The 20,561-nt window shown below is 39.1% G+C and overlaps 1 protein-coding gene across 2 annotated transcripts in view; it reads right to left on the reverse strand.

Moving 5' to 3' along the window:
• Nucleotides 1–20,561, reverse strand: part of CRIM1 (cysteine rich transmembrane BMP regulator 1) — a 191,824-nt gene that overhangs the window by 161,962 nt on the left and 9,301 nt on the right. The window contains exon 2 of one of the 2 annotated variants that reach the window (XM_082049838.1): nt 16,044–16,217. The exons of the other annotated variant lie outside the window; for it this stretch is intronic. Coding sequence (XP_081905964.1) covers nt 16,044–16,217 — 174 coding nt within the window. The remainder of the gene's footprint in view (nt 1–16,043; nt 16,218–20,561) is intronic. 2 annotated transcript variants of the gene reach the window in all.

Here is a 20,561-nt window from a genome sequence, read left to right on the forward strand (position 1 = left end):
GCTGACAAGGCTTGCTTAAGAAGTTATTTTCTCTCTGTATCACTGCAATTGCTTAATCAGAAATCATCACTGCTTCAAAACAGTCAACAAAACTGGGATGTTCTATCCACACATCACTGTTGCTCACAGTTCATCTACTTAGTACAAACTTGCTTTCATCATCAATTTAGTATGCTAGGCCATGTACTGCCTTAAATGACACTATTACGATTCATCAGGCATTACACATATCTTGCACATTAGAGCTCTCAAGTTGCCAAGATTCAACCACCAGCTATTTTCAACATGGCATAGGGAAGCACAGAGTCAACACATTGCTTTCTGAAGAGTGCCTTCTACGGACAATTTTTAAAGAAATGTAAAGTTCTAATTAAAAAAAAAATAAGGCAAACTTTTGCTATTCAAATGGCTATCACTATAACAAGCAACCTCCTCAATCTTTCAAGAAATATCATCTTCAAAATACTATATGAGTAGGAAAGTAATAACTTCAAGTGTGGAACTGAAGGCTTATATTAGAGATAATTTCAAAAAAAGTCTATATTATGCATAAATACCCGTAACTTTTATACCACAAATAAAGCCTGCTGAATGATGTCTGTGGGACTGGTTTATAGGTAGCCATTATATGGTGTTGGATGACATAAACAGGATACAAGAGAGAAGTCATATGCTTAATTTTGAATACCAATAAGCTTCTACGCATTTGTCAGCATAGTGTATTTTTTAAAATATATTTACATTAAAAACAGCTGCATTTTTTGAAATTTGGAGGTTTTGTTTTAACTTATCTTCTTATGGTAAACAAAGTAGCACCTTCCTGCAAACTAACTTTTGTCTGAATTTCTTTCTTTCACAGTACTTCCTTCAACATTCCCTTACATTCCCTTCTCTTAAGTCACACACCAATATTTTTAAGGCAATGCTCAAAACCAACCAGCTTTCAGACACATGTACCAATAAAGAGCATTGCATGGTAGGCCACGCTGCCTGCATTTGACAGCCTAAGATATCCACACACACAAAAATAACCCCACAAACAAAAACTCCAAACAAACAAAAACCCCCACTTCTGTCCAGACTAGAAGGTAAGTTACACCCAGCACCACCCAGCGCTGAAGTTTCCAAACATCCACATCACATCCCAAAGTGGTACTGCAGAGCTGGACGGTGGCTACAATAGTTCTTGCATTTCCTGATCAGTTGTTCAGAGCAGATCCATGGAGCAAGGAATGAGGTGTCCATGAGGTGATCAAGATCATCAGAAGGGAGTACCAATTTGATGTGGGTGAGGTGGGGAAAAGATGCTTAGGAGGGGGCACAGTAGATGTGCTAAAAAGTTGAAGGAGTAAGAATTTGTGTACAGCTGACTGTAGCACTGGAAAAAAAATTGAGGAGAAATCTTCTGCATACAAAGTTTCCTTTGTACTTCCTGAGAAATAAGAGACTTGTACATTTCCTCCAAGACACTACATTCAAAAGGTCACTTTCATTAACATGATTATTCCAGAACGGCAAAATAAAGTTATAAACTAACCACCAGGTATGCAACAAGTGGAATAAGTTGGCATCACTTCCTATTACTTTATAGGTGAACAGAAGTATCTGTATTAAAATGTCCTGTTGCAGCAGAGCATCAACTGTTTATAAAATTCAGAGGAGGTATCACATTCTGGTGATTGTAACCTCTTCCAAAAACCTTCATCAAGTTGCTTTGAAATCTGACACCTTAATTATCATCAGTATTACTAGTCCAAAATGAAATATCTAGAAGACATTCCGAAAATACAGCACCTAAAGAATGAAACCTATATTGTTGCTTTTTTATTTGTTCAGTATTTATCAGACCCATTACTAGGCATCCACCCATCAAAGTCTTCACTAGATGAGATGGTATACCTACGAAGTAGATCATGAGGAAGTGGATGGTTCTGTCTTGGTCCCAGTGTATCCTCAAATGCAAGATAAGGACAAGACTCCAAGTATTACAATATGCAAACACACAATAATAATTACAGAATTTATGACATCCCCACCACCAGGACCCAGACAGCCCTCCATTAGTAAACACAGGCAGGCAGTGGCCCTATTCTTGGGCTGTTCTCAGCCACTTCTCTAGCTGCTCTGTAAGTCAAAATGGCAATAAAATGAAGCTAAAATAATCACCCACACTGAGCAGACAAGCATTTTGCAATCGAAGACTAGCACTAAGATAAGAGGAACCTTAAAGATAAGTCATTAACAGCTATTGATCCAAAATACATTTTATTCATCTACAAACATCTCACCAACAGAAATTAGTGACTCCACAACACTGCAAGCTTCCAACACTCAAAAATCATTCCTTCCACCACAGATTAAACTCACCATCTCCATGACCCTGTCACTGCCTCCACTTCTTACAGGGCACTCCTCTAAAACATGTCATTGTCATCTCCTCATTTCTGATCTATTAACAATAGAACCAAGAAGCAGGAAGAGAAAACGGCCATGTCTTGACACCTAAAAGCAAGCAACTGCTTTGAGTAGCAGGCTTTTCAGATGGGGTTGAAGTCTGAACAATAAAGGACATGGAGTGTTGAAAGCCCTGCATGTTTCCCACAACAATGACCAACACGAGCTCTGCTAGGATAGCATCTAAGCATCCTTACCCATGTCTATTCTCATTACACTACAGCTGAGGAGTATTTTCAATGTATTCAGATGAATAATCAAGACACAAAAAGACATCCACAGAATACATGCAGGGGTTCTGCCACCTAGTGGCATCTAGAGCCTCAAGTTATTGTTTCTGCCATATTATTATTACCTTTATTTTTCTTTAACTGGAAGCATTTGACAGTACAAAACAGAATAGAGAACAAATGGTTTCACCAGCATTGAAATTACCTGGCCTGAGTTGCATTTTGTAGCACTCAAGATAATGAGGGTTTCAATCAAAGCTTTTCTAGCTGTTTGGATTCTCATAGTATAGTTCGCTTCATCCCTCCTGCAGCTCCCGTAGATTCTCTGCTGCCTAGTATTGAAGTTGATGACATTTTGTACAGTCTCTCTCATAGTCAGTTGCTCGTTTTCACTACTGGCAGTATTATAATATCTTCGAGGTCCCTATCCATTTTTTGTAACTGCTGGAATCTAATAAATCTCAAAAGTATTCACAGACAGAAAACAGGGAAAGGCAGAGACAGATGCAAAAGCAGCAGAACGATAAAAGCCTCGTTTCCTCATGGCACCATCTGCATCACAGCTTGTCAATAAAGAATCTTTGTCGGCCCCAACAGCTGAAGGGATTCCTCTGCCCAGTTCACAGCATGGACCCACAGCATGTCATGTCAAAGCGACAGGGACAGGGACACCGAGGAGCACAGAGGAAGGAACGCCTCAAGGCAAGCAGCAAGCAGAAACCACCCTTTCTGCCAGGCCATAAACTCAAAAGCCCCCTTTCCCACTTGGGATTCAAAGCCAGAAGCACTTTAATGCCTAAACTAGGTCAGTCTTTGTTTACACAAAACACAGATGAGAAAGGAAGTATCACTCATTCAGCTCAGTCCAGATTGGTCCAAACTGCCAGACTACAAAGCACAGAGCAGCATATTGCATTTTAAAAAATATTTATTAATTTATTTATTTTTAAGAAATTAAAGCTTATCAAAGGCACATGCAGAGAACACACCTCACACAGACACAGGCAGCTTTTTGTTAACTCTTTTGCATGTAAGAGAGATATGCTTCCTCCATCGGAGTATTGACAATGTAATTTGAAGTGATCTCATATTCTTACTGTGCTATACCCAGATGCTTTAGGTTCCAGCCCCAATCTGTCAACGTTTATAAGCCTGGTAAGCCATGGGAACTTCTGGGCTACATCTACTACAGATTCCTTAGTAAATAAGATAGGTTTGGATATTTTCTTTTCAGTCTAATAAAACAAACCAAAACTCAAAAACAAACAAAAAACCCACAAAACAAAAACAACAATAAAACAAACACAAAATAAACCCAAAACATAAGCAAGATCAAAAACACAACATAAGCAAGATCAAAAGCACTACACAGCTCTAAGTCCTATACTTTTGACACTTCTCCTTTCCCTTCTCAATTTTTTTCCTCTAACTCCATAGCAATCCTTCCACTTCCCTCACAAAGCTCCTTACTGTAGTCTATGGCAGTTTTCCCCCTTAAGGGGTGGGGAAGAAGGAGGGAAAAAAAAAAAGGAAGACCTGCCATAGGAGACCACAGGTGAGCCAAAAACTGCAGAGCAATGATTCATAGATCTCTGCTGGACTTCTATGAGAGGGAAAAAGTTTCATTTCTTGCTCTGTATTCCACGGATTTCACTTTCAGCTGTGTAAGGCACAGCTGTAAAACAAGCATATAAGGACTACCACAGTGATGAAAAGAGGTGCAAATATACCTTGATGTGAAACCATGCTTGATCACTAAGTGATGAGTTCTGTGGACTGCAGCTGTAAAGACAGACTAGATTTGTGCTAGAAAGCAAAGCGCTCTCTCTCTCTTGTCAACAAGCTGGTAGATTTCACATAAATAGTCTCTAGGATTGAGAAGGAAAATGGAGACTGCTGGAATAAAGGTGTTGGCAAAGCAATACTTCACAAATGTAGGCCTGCAAGTAAAAGCCAGACACTGGGTCAGTTCTGTCTGCAGCCTCCTGAACCAAACCAACCATGGCTCAGCACAAAAACTGTTGGGCTTCCTTACAGTGAGCATTCATGCTGTGTGTGTAGCCAGCTACTCACATTACTGGAACATCATAGTATCATTCAAAAGAAGTTAGGGATGTGTTTTTGTGAAGATAAAGATGTATCTCAGTTTTCAGGTTTCACTTAATCTCACTTCACATTAGTACTGAACAGTTCTGTTGAAACTCAGCTGCAATCTAAGTAACTTGCAGAGTACAGTTGTAAACCACAGCCCCTTATATAGGACAATCGTCATATGTGATTATTAATGAGAGGTTAACCACAAGAGTTCTCATTTATGCCTCATTTCAATAAATAGCTTGCTCAGACAGAAAGGCACAGGAGCCAGTAAGTTGTTTCCAGACAGGATCAATGTGTATCATCCCTTTATATGATGCTAGCTCCTACAGACTTGGTTAGTGAATCTCAGTAACATGCTACAGAGTTCTGAAAAAGACTAAGGAAACACACTTAAACAAAACAAACAAACACACCACACAAACTTTATCAAGTTAGAATAACTTTATGTACTAATAAAAAGTTTTAAGACAGCACACTTTACATGCTAAGAAGAACAACAATTTTCTCTTCCCCTCATTCCTATGAATCTCTAAAGCTGTGCCTCAGACTCATTCATTAGATGTTACACATATGTTTTGTAAGAGATCCAGACTTATCAGTGAATCAGTCAGTTCACCTATTTCTTTATAATGAATGGAGCCCTACTGTCCAGGTATGGCTGTTGAGTCAGGATCCAAGTCCCATCTACCCTCAGTTACTTGCATGTTCTCCCAAAATTCCACTTTCCTGAAGCACTCAGTTTCTTACTTAACACACCTAATGTCACACAAGAAACAGCATAAGCAGATTTACCTGTTAGGCATTTAGGAGATGTCTGGAAAAAAAAAGATAGGTACTTCTTTCTCATTCCCCCCACCCCCACACATACATTTTGACCTTGCTTGACTCACTTATTATTTCCAGCTTCTAGGGAAGACGGGATGAGGAGTCCTGCCTTACTCTGCTTTTCTTCTTCATGACTTCTGGGGGCTGCTAGCATTTTGTTCAGAGACACACACAGTTCATGGAGATGGACAACATTTAGCTCCCAATAGCTCTCTTGCTCTAGCAAGTAAGTTCCAGGCTCAAAGTGTTTGTCCTTCTACCCAGTCTACCTGCTTTGCAGGATATCAAAGCCCCAGCAGAAGGTATCCAGTTATGGCAAGCTGAAAGCTGAAAACAGTGCCCTGCATACACTGGGCAGGTAAGGACAGGATGCTTAGTATGGTGTCACAGATTTAAGTATATGCTCTAACTCCACTGCTGAGGTGGCAGTATGAACTGCAAGATTTTTGAAAAGCAGCAGCATTGAGACTGTGATTTTAGGTTTATGTCACATGTGATCTATCCAGATAAGGAATATTCATGATCCCCACAAACTATAACAGCTCAATAATTAGAAAATTTTTTTCAACAAAATTATTTTAATCTTGTTTCCTATCCATCATCCCAGTCTGGTATATCGGTCACAAGTTCATTGGACAATTTTTGATGTTTGAAGCTGTTTTCTTCAGAAGCATCCAGATCAGCTTTTCAAAAATACAGTATTTTTACAGAAGTTGTAAAATCCTGATACTAACTTCTAAATATGTACAAGGCATTAGTAACTTGTGCTCCAACCTCTCATAAAATAATACATATTACAGAAAGACCCAAAGCAGAAAGATGAAACATGTTGCATTTCACCTCATTCTGTCGCCTATTGACTTCTACAAGAAGCCTGCAATGACAACTGAGGAGAAAAGATCAGACCTACTCATATAAGTGTGCCAAGAAGCTGGAAGCCCCAGCTCAGATGGCCAGAATGTCAGGCATTTCCTCCGCTGCTGTATGTGACTGCATCTACTAGCCAGAGGTCAAACGCAGATTTGAGTTTCCAGTTTGGGGTTTTCTTTTTTTGTGTTTGTTTTAAACCAGGAGATTGTTTTCTTTGCCCTTCTAAAGTTATATCCTAGTGCTGAATATGTTTAACATTTAACATATTAGTGCATTCATTTATAGAATGCTGCAATTCTGGCATATGTATCTGACAAGCCATTTGAATTCTAGCACATTAAAATTATGTAGATTGGTTTGTCACTATGACAACAATTTTACATGTCTCTAGAACAATGCTGATCATACAAAAGTACTATTTTTTTCTCTCCCTAACTGAAGCTAGGAGTTAGTAAGAGCTTTACCTCTTTTCTGGACAGAAAGGCAGAATTTACATCTTTTGACATAGCTCATCTAGAATCAAATATGTTATTTAATGTACATCATCTAACTCAATTCATGGGTGAGAAAGGAAGTTCTCAGATTTGAACAGGAATAATTTAAAGAAACACTTTGAATACAGAGTACTTGAGGGAATCTAGAACAACAGGGAAGAGAACATACATGGCAGTTCAGGAGGAGGTAGAGCTATTGCTTGTCAGCACTAAGGCTAAGAACACCGTTACTTTGGTTCATTTGTTGGGTTTTGTTTGTTCATTTATTGTGGGGTTTTTTTTTGAGAAGGCTATTGAACCTCAAGGTCAGCGCTTCACCTATGAAACCCCCACCCTCTCCCCAAGTGTTTACAAAGAGGAATCCTTTATCAGTAACTAGAAGCACAAGCATGTGCCCAAAATATATTGAGTAGACAGATGCCTCAGCATTTGGAGCGCTGGCATTTTCTTTTTACAGATCCACAGAGGGTACACTCGTATCACCTGCACTCATGTTCAGTACATAAGCAGAGCACCATCTCACCACAATGTCACTGGTAAAGGGGGAACAGAGTCCTGAAAAGCCCATTTACAACTAGGTAGTTTCCATACCCCTAAATGCAGTATGGATGTTTGGACTTTTGTTTATACTATGAGCTGTACCCCTGCTAACACTCTGAGATAGGGTGAGAAATTCTTCTCAGAGGTCTCTGTCAGAGGAACTTATTAAAAAGTTTTATGCAGGGGCAAGAGGGGGTGGAATCTGGGGGGAGAAGGATGCTGGCCATACTTCATTATATTGCACAGAAAAGTTACTATGATGCTGTGGAAGCTGCACAGTGTTTGTTCTATTTAGAAAAACAAACACAAACCAAAAACTTCACAAAATAATTCAAGGCCTAAATTTGGAGACAGAAACCTAAAATATTTTGTCACCATCCTACACAACCATACAGAATTACTAAGTGTTGGTGTATCATTCTTTTAAAGAGACAACTATGAGGTCTACTAGAGGTCAAACAAAACAGACAACTTTATTTTCCAACAAATTGTTTCTCATTATTTATAGAGACAACCATTGCATGAAAATTGGCACATTGACCAGTGTGTCACTGATACCACTATCACTGGACACATTCATCCAACACTCACTTATCTCTGTCAGCATCAATGCTGCCTATATCCAAACAAGACTTGCCCTGTCAAAACAAGGCCAGTGACCCAGCACACCAAGTGCCACAGGAATATACCTTCCTGCAAGTATGCAACATTAGCCTAATGTTTATATAACATTCAATTTGAAGTCTTTTCTCATGTCTCTTCTGTCATGTGTAGGTAACTTTTCATTCTTAAAAATCAAGGCTGCATCTGAAATGTTTTGCTAAGCATCACCCACCCCATTTTTTCTCTCTTCACCAACTTTAACAGAATTTAAAAGTCAAGTATTCATTAAAACTTATAACGTGCAGAGGACATACTTTAGCTCAACCTACTTGACAACATGGAAAAGAACATTTGGAAGGCACAGAACTTATCAAAAGCAAGATCTTACCACATCTAAAGTACCTGTCCTGTTCTTTTCCTTCTCTTACAGAGGCTCCAGGTACAATAGGTTATCTTGTATTCAGTTTCAGATTAATGCAGGTAAGCATTTGAAACAGAAAAAGGCAAGAATGCTTCTTTGTATTTAGAACAACCACACTTTGACCATCCAACATCTGATTACTAGCTTTGCAGGTTGAATATGTCACATGGTGCTATGCCAAGACCCACAGTTAAGGTTACATTTCTGTCCACAGCAACCTCAGAAACTGCAAGTTTGAAGGAAACTGAAGTGCCACAAATTGAAGAACCAGTAGCCTCTTCATAAGCACTGCATACCCAAGGGATTTGGATGTAGATTCAAAGGCAAGGGTGACATCTGAACAGCAGCTCACATAAGCAAGTGTAGCACAGAAAGGCAATAAGCTCAGTTACTAACACATTAGAAACACCATTCATTTGCATAAAATGAAAAGGAAAAATAGAAGTGTAAGGATACACTTGTAAGTAATTTCTGTGAGGCTAACACTTCTAGGGCTTTTTTAAGCAGTTGCTCAGTTTGGAGTTTTTTCTTCAGTCTTCCCTCCTAACAGGTTCTGCAATGCAGTTTTTCCCCCATTAATACAAACAGCATTATTCATAATCTAATTAAACCTAATTTTAGGTATCCAGCCACATCAATACAGAAATATGAAAGTCATTTTTCCCTTTTGATGCCTTCCTGAAAGTTGTGCAAGGTTTTCTTACCATTACCTTCAAATTTCATGGCACAGATGTTCGTTGTGACAATTCATCTTAAAAAAAGGACACGCTGAAAGAGCCAATACATTAGAAAAAAAATCATACTTCCTTGATCAGAGGACAGTTCTCTGAGGAGCTACAGTCAGAAAAGTGACAAGTCCTGCAAATTTAACACTGCTCTGTTACGCTGTGAAGGCAACTGCACTGCCAGATGTGCCACTGTCATAAGACCCTCTTATCAATTAGTAAGTAAGTTCTCCTCCCTTTTGGTTTTTGGAAGATTTCTTTGTGTATCCAAGTTTATATCAGCATTCCTAATCTATGCTATTTCCATATCAAATGGTTTTCCTTCTGTATCTCTGCATTCAGAAACAAAGCCTGAAAGCTATACTGCTATTTTCCTCTGTATTTCATGTGAAATTTTGCCTTCAAATGAATACTTGGCTCTCACATGCACGTTCGACAGTACAATATGGACCTTTGCCACAATCACATTCCTTATTGCAAATATATGCCAACCTTCCAAGTTCAGTTATTTGAGCAAAAACATACATTAATTGTTATGTGAGAGGAAAGGAAAGCGTATCAGATTAAGCACATTTGAAAGTATTTCACTCTCCTCCTTGCCTGATAATTCAACATAAAGCTGGATTTATTCTGTTCTTTTTCTGCAACATAGCTGCAGTCATTAAGACCACACAGGTGAAGTTTAACACAAAATCAGACTTAACAACAACCAAACAAGCATTCGGAATAAAATTACCTTCTCATATTTGTTATTCCAGGACTGGTCTAACAGGTATTGCAACATTTGCCAGTATAAAGTTATTCAGTTACATGTAAAAAATAATGGAATGCAAGGAGTATGTTGCAATAAGCCAGCTTAATAGATACCAGCAGCTTGAAAGCCCTTTTCCTTTCACCTATGAAGGACAGCAGTGAATAGCTTGGAAAGGTGCAAGCCATGAAGCAATTATTTTAAACTTGGAGTTTTGATAACTTAGTATCAATAGCAGGTTTTACATGCAAAGAGAGATGCAAGTGAAGGGTGTTCATTTACCTAAAACATCAATCACATCTTTCATTAAAACGAAAGGTATAAATTGTATCCTTCACATATACTCTAAATAAGGGTTGTACTTAACTTTAACTTTTGGTAGAGTATGAAGTGATAAAGACAACTGTTTTCTCCTCTTAGAACTCAAGTGTACACTGAGAGAACTTGAAAGAGACAAAAACACCACCTTTGCTATGGCTGGTGGCATGCACACCATGGCACTCCAGAATACCTTTATCTGGGTGTCACATCGGTACATGACATTATCAAAACACTGCTGCCTCACTACTTTGAAGAGGAAGGGTAGTAGTGGGAAATTTCTCATCTTTGAAAGAATCTGCAGACTGAAGTTTTTAGTAAATCCTGCTGAAGAGATCCCAACCTGAAGCACAGCCCCCACCTAGTGACAGACTGGATGCCCTACCTGCCAGAGGGTAGAAAAGACAGCTCTTCCAACAGGGAACAGTTTTATGGAGTGATCTATCATCCACTCTAAAGACCTGCTGCTGCTTCTGGAGGGGGAAGGTGACAAGGCACGCTGCCTTCCCACCAGCAGCTCAGGAGGGCACAGATCCTGACCTGCTCTGATAGAGGAGGAGGAAGAGGCTCAAGAATATCCTTAGGTTCCTGCTCTTTAATGCTCTGCTGATCTACCTGAACTGCTGCCAGAGCCTAGCATAGAGGGAGAGAAAGAAGCCTGCAGAACTGGAATAGAGTCTTAGAAACTACATAGGCTGGTTCACTTCAGATACTGACTTCCTTGTGAGTCTTCATATGTGCTAGGCAAGATTTCAAGTTAATTGGACTGGCACTCCACTAGTTTCCAATGCAACTACATACCAACGCCCTACAAATGTACCTTGATGAAAAAGTTACTCTGTTTTTCACTTCCCTCACCTCCAGTTCTCAGCATCCCACGCAGTCTGCAGAACTGACTCTTTTGTACTGTCTGCAGTTAATTCTTAGCAGAGAAGGACTGCAAGAATGTGTAGATGCAGCTTATTAGACTTCTGGCTGTTACTGTGGCTTGGCAGATAGATGGCATCTCATCACTTTTCACCCTCTGGCCATACTTTCCACAGTCCACTTCAGCAGTCCAAGTTCAACCAAGCTGTCATCATTAGCAGTCTCTTGAACAGAAACAAACTTTCTGTGCTCAAGAACACAGGATTTCCTGAACCATATCAGAACAGGCACTCATCAAGACAAAAACCAAAAGCATTTTAGACAAACAAAACCCACCCCAACACAGGAGTCTATTATTATATAGTTATGTGATAGCTTTTCCAGATAGTTTCTTTCTAGCCCCAAATATGTGCGTTTCCTCACAGTAGGGTGGTTCACAACCTCTAGACAAACCTTCTATATGAAAAGTCACTGATGCTCCATGCAGAAAAGCACGCACATCAAGTGTGGGAGAACTTTAAGGCCTAAGTGTGCTTCATGCTATATGATACTCTAACAAGTCTTTGGACACTTGCAGGATGACTACACAAAGGTTAGTTAGAAGTTAACTACCAAGTTCTATGACAGAAATCAATCCTTTCAAATGTATCTAATTCTACTATTTCCCAGGAAGAGAAAGACAAGCAGTGGAGATGACAACCGTCTTCAGTACTTGTATTATTGATAGCCCACATTAGCCTCTCGGTACTTTCTTGCGAATAGACATCAGCACCCCTACAGAAGTTATGTACATTTGAGTACAGATTAAAACAGACTCTCCTCATTACAGACTTCCTCAGTTCAAGGCAAAATAAAGAACATGACTTTTGGGCCCTACCAAATGACATCTAAGCAATGTGATGTCAGAGCCCGTGCAGTCTGGTTTTGGGAAGGAAAGACAGAAAAGTTTTCTTATTTGCCCCATGTGGCTTGTTTAAGTGAAGTGTGTAGCAAACAGTATGAAACGGGTAGGCAAAGAAAACAAGAAAAGATAAGGATAGGTAGAACAAAATATGAGGAGCCCAGGAAGGCAGGCGGACACAAGCCAATAGGGAAAGATCCTATATGAAGCCAACAAGAGAACACTTTGGGTTAGCTGAGTAAGGAAACTAGAACTGACATCAAACCCAGAAAGACAGACCACACACAGCCTGAAAAGCTTAAGTATAAGACAAAGTAGATAAAAACAAAAGATTACTAGAGAGGCATTTGAAAGGGAAAGTGCAAGCACAAAAACACACAAGAAACCAAAGTACACGCAAAAGCCCCAACCCCTTAGCAGATATGCATTCGCATCTGGAAATGGAACTCCAGATTTCAGCTCACTGCTTGTTATTTACCAGGTTGCATTTATGGAGCAGATTTCACATCTGCAGGCAAAGGTAGCTTTCAGTGAGCCATACAGGCTAATAGAGCTAGCAACTTCAGCAAACTCTATGCATTAGCACCAGCATCTCCTGTGCATGGACATATGCACACTGAGTATGGTTGGGGTATCCTAACTGTGCCCTTCTTTCAAGGAAACAACAAAAAAATCCAACAAAATAGAAAAAAAAAAAAGAGAGATAAAGAAGAAAGAAAAGCCACATAACTCATTTTAATCAGAACAAGCAAGCCACACTGATCTAGCACCACTGGCCTCTTCAATAGCATTGCCTCAACTGCTCAGAAAACTGAAAGACAGGTCCTCAGTTAAATAAATTTTTACAGCCCAAGATAACTTGTCATAGCTATGCAACTTAAATGAAATTGCTTGAGCCAGAATTTCTCTAGATGTCACTGTATACTACTAATTTTCTAAGTTCAAATTTGTCAAATATTCTGTAAAGTTATAAATCTATTTCAAGTGTGCTTTTAAGAACAGTACTATAAAAAAAGTTCACTTGAGAGGACCCTTCATCTTTCCAATTACCTCCATAATTAGCAGGAAAGCTACCTTACTCATTTTTGCCCCTCAGCAGGATGGAGATCTTCCATGCCTTAGTTTGTTATGGAAGTTCATCAACATGTGAATGATACACAAACTTATAATGAATATGAAAAATCTTGCAGAGTGACACGTCACTGAACAACACAAAACAGTCTCCCTTGCTTAGTAAGCATCCTCCAAGTAGAACACACATGGATGTAGCTGCTTAGATGACACTTCAAATTTTCTTCAGAAACTCTGATCCTGGTGTATCTATCATTCAGGTGCTCAACTTATGTCTTTTTAATCACAGTGTGTATTTAATTATCCATATCAAGTGTGGTGAGGAGAGGGAAGTTCAACTACTCTCTCTGAGTCTCCCTTTCCATGGCAGCAGATTCTATTAGGGTATTTTAAGATTTTGAATTACTAGTTTTAAATCCTCCTGCTGTTATATTTAACAGACAAGCCAAAAGATTCAAGTATACATCAGTACTTCGGATTGCAGGAAAATTTTAGACATATCTAACAGATCTTATGAATCACCCCCTTTTACGTGACACTACAGTTTAAGACATAGCTTACCTTAAAGAAACTGAAAGATTTTTCCATTTCAACATGCTTAAAGAGCCCTCTGGTTTGCATACTACCTAAGCCATGTTTCAGGGGAGACTTTCCAATGAATTCAACTCGCTCAGACACACCAAAGTGGCCATCTCACTCTACCCAAGAGACTTGGCTTGCTTACCAAACAGGAATGTGGCAAGCACAAGGGGAAAAAAAGTTATTCTTCTTTTCCATTAGCTTAGGCACAGGATGAAGCACACATTTTAATTACCAGAACAAGAAGTAATGCATTTAAAGAAACAACCTCCATAAGCAGTTAGCATTTAACTCCCAGTCCTAGTTAGAGAAAGGGGAAATAAGCATTTATAGTGCAAAACACAATAGGCAGGTTTGATTGACTACAACTGTCAAACAAAGACAAAAGTTATGCTGCGACTTCTGCCCTTCTACTAGGCAATAAAGATGGATTTAACTTTATCAAATTCTACCACTGAGGAATGTTTAGTCTGAGGATGCAAATACAAATTCACATTCTTATGAGTAAAGGCTGGACTGTTGTAACACTCAAGTCAAAATTGCCAGATTTCTTGTATTTATGGGTACTGTTGTTGTTTCATCACTTGCATCAACTATCCTTCCTATCTGTGAAGGAATAAAAGCCAACAGGTCCTAAGCACTAATGGTGCCCTATAGCCTGAGACTTTGGAAGAACATTTTCCCCACTGCCCACCCCAAAAAAAAGAAATAAAACCAAGGAAACAAATAAACAAAAAAGAAAGTTACACCTCTGCAATACAGCTGCACCATCACTGTCATACCAGGAAGTTTACATGTAGAACGTTGTCACCTCATGGCTAAGCTTCAAACACTATTCTTTTTAAAATGGGAATTTACCCGAAACAAGAGGTTGCTGAAGGCAAACTATACAATGAATGAATCTGGTTTAGCCATGCCATTCCACAAAGTAAGTCAATTTCTTCTGAGTCTGCAAACAAAATCAAAAAAGCACCTGCAACAGATTTTCTTAGCAAGTTAAACACGTGATGAACTGTTATGCCAATAGAGTCCTGCTGAACCACTACAGACTAAGTCACAAATTCACAAGTAAATAAGGAAGTGGCCAGTGAGGTTACTTAAGAGCCCATATACACTACTCTACCACAGCAATAAACAAAAGGCCAAAGGTTTTGCCTCTCCTCTTCCTAGGAGAAAGAAAGAAAAAAATCAAAACAAACAAACAAAAAAACCCCCACACTACAACAAAAACCAAAACCAAAACAAAACAAACAAAACCCAGAAAAAACACCAGCGTCATGAGCAAAGCTAACGAACATGTTTCCACCAGCTACATTTTTCTCACAAGACCTCCTTGCTTAAAGGCTATAGCTCAAAAACAATTTCCTTATCACAAAAGAAATACAACAGATGTCATAAGATCACACTTCCATAACTCAAATACAGTAGCTTTAAATATGGCTAGTAGCCCTATAAATACATTTACTTTTGCAATATGGCTTTAAACATTGGTTCAAAGCAGACTAATTAAGCAGGTTGACACCACTAATCAACTTTTGTATGTTCCTGGACACTTTGGAAAATAAACAGCAATTACAGCATCATAGAAAGGGCCCAAGATCAAATCTTCAATAGTTGTTCAAGACAATCCTAGAAATACATCAAGACAATTTCATGCCAACTTTGAGCCAACTTGTTTCCAGTTCAGCCATAAGCAACAAAAAACTCAAAAACCCCAAACATAAAAAACCCATCATGTATGTGCGCAGAAGCATAAACATATGTGGTCTAAGGCAAGTCAAATCAAAGGAAAACAGAAACTGAAAAATAAGAGCATTAAAAGAACACTACATTATGCAAACCTAAGGAAAATAGCAATTCATGCATTCATATAAAAAAATAAAAGCATAATCAACAACTACTCCTTTTTCTATGCCTTTGCTATTAAAATCCACTGTGTTTATTCATGGTTCAGTCACACCAATACATCTAAAGAGTTTTCCACACTGCTTTACAGCTAAAGATATGTGAAGGTAGCTACCACAAACTATAAAGAAAATGGTTTTAGTCTTAAAATCTGCATAACGCACAAAGCACAAAGTGTCAGTTTCTTCCATTCTTAAACCTACTCATTTGGAAGGCCAAGCTTACCAAAGACCTATCTTCCTTTAAAACATGCACCTGTCTTCTGAAAAGTACAAGACCACAGATATCTGAAACTACCCAAGCCATCCTAAAACATATTATACTAAACCCCTTCTTTTCATCAAAAGCATAGAAAAATCACTAACTATGAATTACTGAAGACAAGTGCTTACCTTCAATCCTTTTTAAGGCCGACAGGCAAGTATCCCGGCTTGGAAATTCAAAGGGATTATTACAGGTCCGAATGGTGTCACATTCACATTTCCCGTTGATTATGTTACAACCTGTTATAAGGTTTTCATTGCACGGTTCAAATCCAAGAAGCTGATCATCATCCCAGTTTTCATCTAAAATAAACAAACAAACTCACTCACTATTGGATTTCGGCTATAGTATATAAATTCAGCTGCTTTGGAGTTGGATGTTATTTACTTCAAGTTCAACAGAGTGCTAAACAGAAGACAACATTAAAAAAAAATAATGGATTAATTTAAACTGTGGGATTTGCCAGATACCATGTTTCACAGCTGTTCTATTGCCCATTTTGCTACAGCTACTGGCATTGTTTATTTCCATCTGTATGAAAAACCATGATGTCTCGGGGAAATGCATAGCTGTAGTACAAATGAGGGCTATCCTAACGGAAATAACTTCTGCAGATACTTGAAGTTATATTTATCGTGGAAGTGAGAATGTTGGACAGAATTTGCAGCTGTTACAGAAGTCAAAATTTAGTCAGAAAGAGAGCATTTTTAAACCTGATTAAAAATACATCACATAGAATTCACTCCACAGAGATAACTTTTTATTACAAAAATACTGCAAGATGCCAGATTCTGTAATGTGACCAAAAGGAAGTTTTCCAACACTCCTGGCTTACCATCATACTCCAGGAAAATTGATCAAGCATATCAGGCTCCTTGCTGTCAAAGGGCAGGGGGCTAGTCAGGCTGGAACAAGTCTCTCTGTTCAAATAATTCTGCTCCTTTTGAATCAGTCCCATCAAATGCGTGTAACCAACGTTCCCACTGTACAACTGCCCACTTTCCTTTTAGGAGGCTACATGCAACAAGACTTCCCCCCCCACCCCCCGCCCCAGAAGCAATAATTCCAGGCCACCCAAAATTCCACTAAGATTACCAGTCCTACAAAAATCTCAGCTTCCTTAGTTCAAGTGCACATACAGCAAAATCCCACCAACACCTACGTCTAAGCAAGATACATGTTTTTAATGCAAGATTGAAGAAAATAGACCAGGCCTTAGGTACTCTTCACTACAAAGCACCAGATCATTTCCCAAGCTTCTCTGTCTACCAAAACAAGTAGTACAAAACAGTCACGCAGATAAGGCCACTGACTTCTAGTAATTACATAAGCAAAAAATATGTGTTTTCAATCTTTAGATCTTTGTATTTCACAGCAGCTTTCACACTGTGCCTTCTAGTAGTTCACCCCAATTTTATTTACTATCGACAAGCAAGTTTCCAATATAACTCCTGCCAAGAAACACTTTAAAAAGTTAAGACATGTTCCAGCTACAAAGGGTGGGTTTTTCTGTTGTTGTTGGGGTTATTAGAAGCTGTCCTCCAATATGGTTGGCTGCAGCCAAATACGACCTGTTTGACATTCAGCAGTCCAACACTCAACAGAAGTCTAAAAACTGGTAGTAATTAACAGTATATTCACACACAGATACTGAGGCTCACATGCAAGTACCAACCACTCTCAGAAACATGCGGAATATCCACTAACCCGCAGATTGTTGTGTTTTGGTGAAAAAACAACCAACACCTGGAAGGAGTTGTTTCCAGTTAAGCATTGTACATGATCTACAGCAAGTGTCAGAGAAGATTCTCACAGGCATGTTTCTCCCTGTACAGCCAACTGCTTACATTCTAAGTCAGCAAAGTACCTGGTTGACAAAAGGCACTGAATAAACAAGAATTTTAGACATGAAGAAGGGAACCCAATGGCTCTTCTACTCCATAAAAATAGTACAGGAAGAGTAGACATTAACCCCAGAAAATAATTTGCCTCTTTTCTTTTTTTCTTTTTTTTTCCCTCCAGATGAAGTTAACATATCATCCCATACAGCAACCGTATCAATAGAAGTCAAAGGAAGTACAGAAATTCCTGAAGAGAAACTATTAAAATTCTTTCAAGGGAAAATGCCGCTTTAGCGATGCTTGGGATACTTTCATCATGACGAGGCCATAGATGCAGAGGGAGGAAAAAGTCAGGAGAATCTGGAGAACAATAATACATCCTGTTTTTGAGAAGCCGGAATACAGCCTGGACAATTTGTATTTTACAAATCGCAGCCACAGTCCACGTAATGAGAAGAACAACAGGGGTTATAGCTATGCTCCAAGACTTGGTGTTTGAAACTCTAACCACAAGAGTAATAGAGACGGAGTCCCTGTTACACTAGAACTGCTCGGCCCATGTAAGGTGGGATCCACCAGGCATGGAAAGCAGAGCCATCCCTTATCCATGGCAGAACATGTCAATGCAGATGCACCACACACTGTGGCACCACCCACAATATTATCTGATTTCCAAAACAGATTAGTGTTTGGTATCTCACCTGCCACCTCTCATGGCTTTTCAGCTGGAAGCAGAAAAGGAGGTGCACAATACTAGGTGCACATACAGTGCCACACTGCTCAAAAATTAGCTCAGTAGCCATTAAAAGGAAGATAAATCCCTCAGGAATACTTGCAGACTATACATCTAACATGTTATCTTGAAATGAGGTATTTTTCATTACTGAAAGTGAATATAAAACAAAGGGACATTCAGACAGGAAGAATGCAAATTCAGTTCTAGCCTGGATATCTTTTACCAGACTGCCTTTCAGACAATTTCCTTTAGTAACAAGATTTCCATCAGTGAAGGAGCAGACATTTAGCAAACAAATAGCATGTTTTAGTTTAGTAAATCAACAGAAAATCTAGCATGACTTTGCATGCAGACTTAAGATCCCTTTTCCTAGTTGATTTTGTCCTTTTATAAACAGAAATTAAAGGTCCTGCTAAATGAATACTTGTTTACCACTTAGAGTAAACCCTCAGAAGTCACATCAGTATTGGCAGAACAAAACTCCTTGGAATGAAAGGTACAACATGCATCAAAGTACTCACATGAGCTAAAGGGAAGAATCCAGTGTCTCACTTCTACCCAAAGCTTTAGATACCTGATGCAAAGGCAACTAGTGCTCTGCTTGATGCAGATGAATGGTGGTTCACTACAAGATTATCGCTTGTTTAGAGGTCAGCAATATTGCAACTGATAATGGAAACATGCCTTGAACAAAGTCTAGGCTCTGTGAAGCATATAACCTAACCTCTGTTATTCCAAAAGTCATCATGTCCTGTGGACTATTCCAAAAAAACAAACTTTTACACACCAGCGATTTGAAGACCTGGGACAGTTCATGAACGACTCCAGACTGTAGCAAAAACATTTTCCTGAATGCTCTGTTTTGACCTCCTCTATTGCTTCCTTTTCAGAAGAGTGCTCTTTCATGTGTATCTCTCAGAAATTTTGATGATATTAAGGAAGAAATTGAGATGTAATCATTTGTGAATGCTTTACTTCTCTGCAAGCAGGGTTGACAAAACCCAAATGTAAGAATCTAAGAGCCTCTCAAACCTTAGTATGTGCATCCTATCTACTAGCTGACTTATAGAGTAGGTGTTTAACAGTAAGTGTTTTGACAGAATCCAGCTGAAAAGCAGCCCAAGCAGACTGTTTTCAACCAAACTGATGATAGTTTAGCTGCAATTTCCACCATCTCATTGGGCTGGCATGATCAGGTAGAGGCAAAAAAGGGAAGCGCCACTCTTTTTAGCAGTCCTGAGTTGACATTGGGCTGTCATATATAGCCACTCAACTACCTTTTGCACACATGTCTAGAAGTGGTTAAAATGCTCCCAGCAGGCAAATAACTATAGTTCAAAAGTCACCCTTTCACATCATTTACACCTGCATGCAGTTCCCCACTCTTTCCAACTCATTCAGGCAAATTCCCTTTTCCAACAATAAAGTAGTTCTGCATTTACGCAGACCAAAGTTAAGTCTTGGACATAATACTTTTTGAATTCTAAGAGTGCTTTCATACCATAAGGAAGCTGTGGGAGGGGAGGCATCATGTTAATTCCAAACTTTAATTTTCTTCCATCATTCATATAATCACTGGCTTTGTGCAAAGCAAATGTTTCAACTTGCTAACAATTCAAGTGCTGCTCTGGGTTGCTGAACTCCCAAGTCCTGTCATAGCATGCATCTAAAGCAGGGAAGAGGATTAAGGCATTAACGAGTTGAACAAGAGGTCCTTAAACAACAGGTCCAGTCTGGGAAATAGTCTGCAAAATATGTCTCTGGTAAGCAGCATTCCATCACTTTTTCCATGCTAAATCCTACATACCAGCACTCACAACACAGTACCACAGCTGTACCATATACTGTTCTCCTTCATCGTTTAAAAAGATAATGAATCAGCTCAAACCAGCAAGCACCACACAGGAACGGTCACCAGAGTATCCCTGTTTAAAACTAATATAAATAGTTCAAGGGTGAAGGGGTAAACATAACTGTAATAAACTGAGCCACCTCCCATAATTTACATTTAACTGCAGCGTGTTACTCAGCTATTTCTGCCTTTTTAAAGCATGACAGACAGGTTCTCA

This window comes from Streptopelia decaocto (assembly GCF_964273445.1).
Source record: "Streptopelia decaocto genome assembly, chromosome: 3".
NCBI classification, from domain to species: Eukaryota; Metazoa; Chordata; class Aves; order Columbiformes; family Columbidae; genus Streptopelia; species Streptopelia decaocto.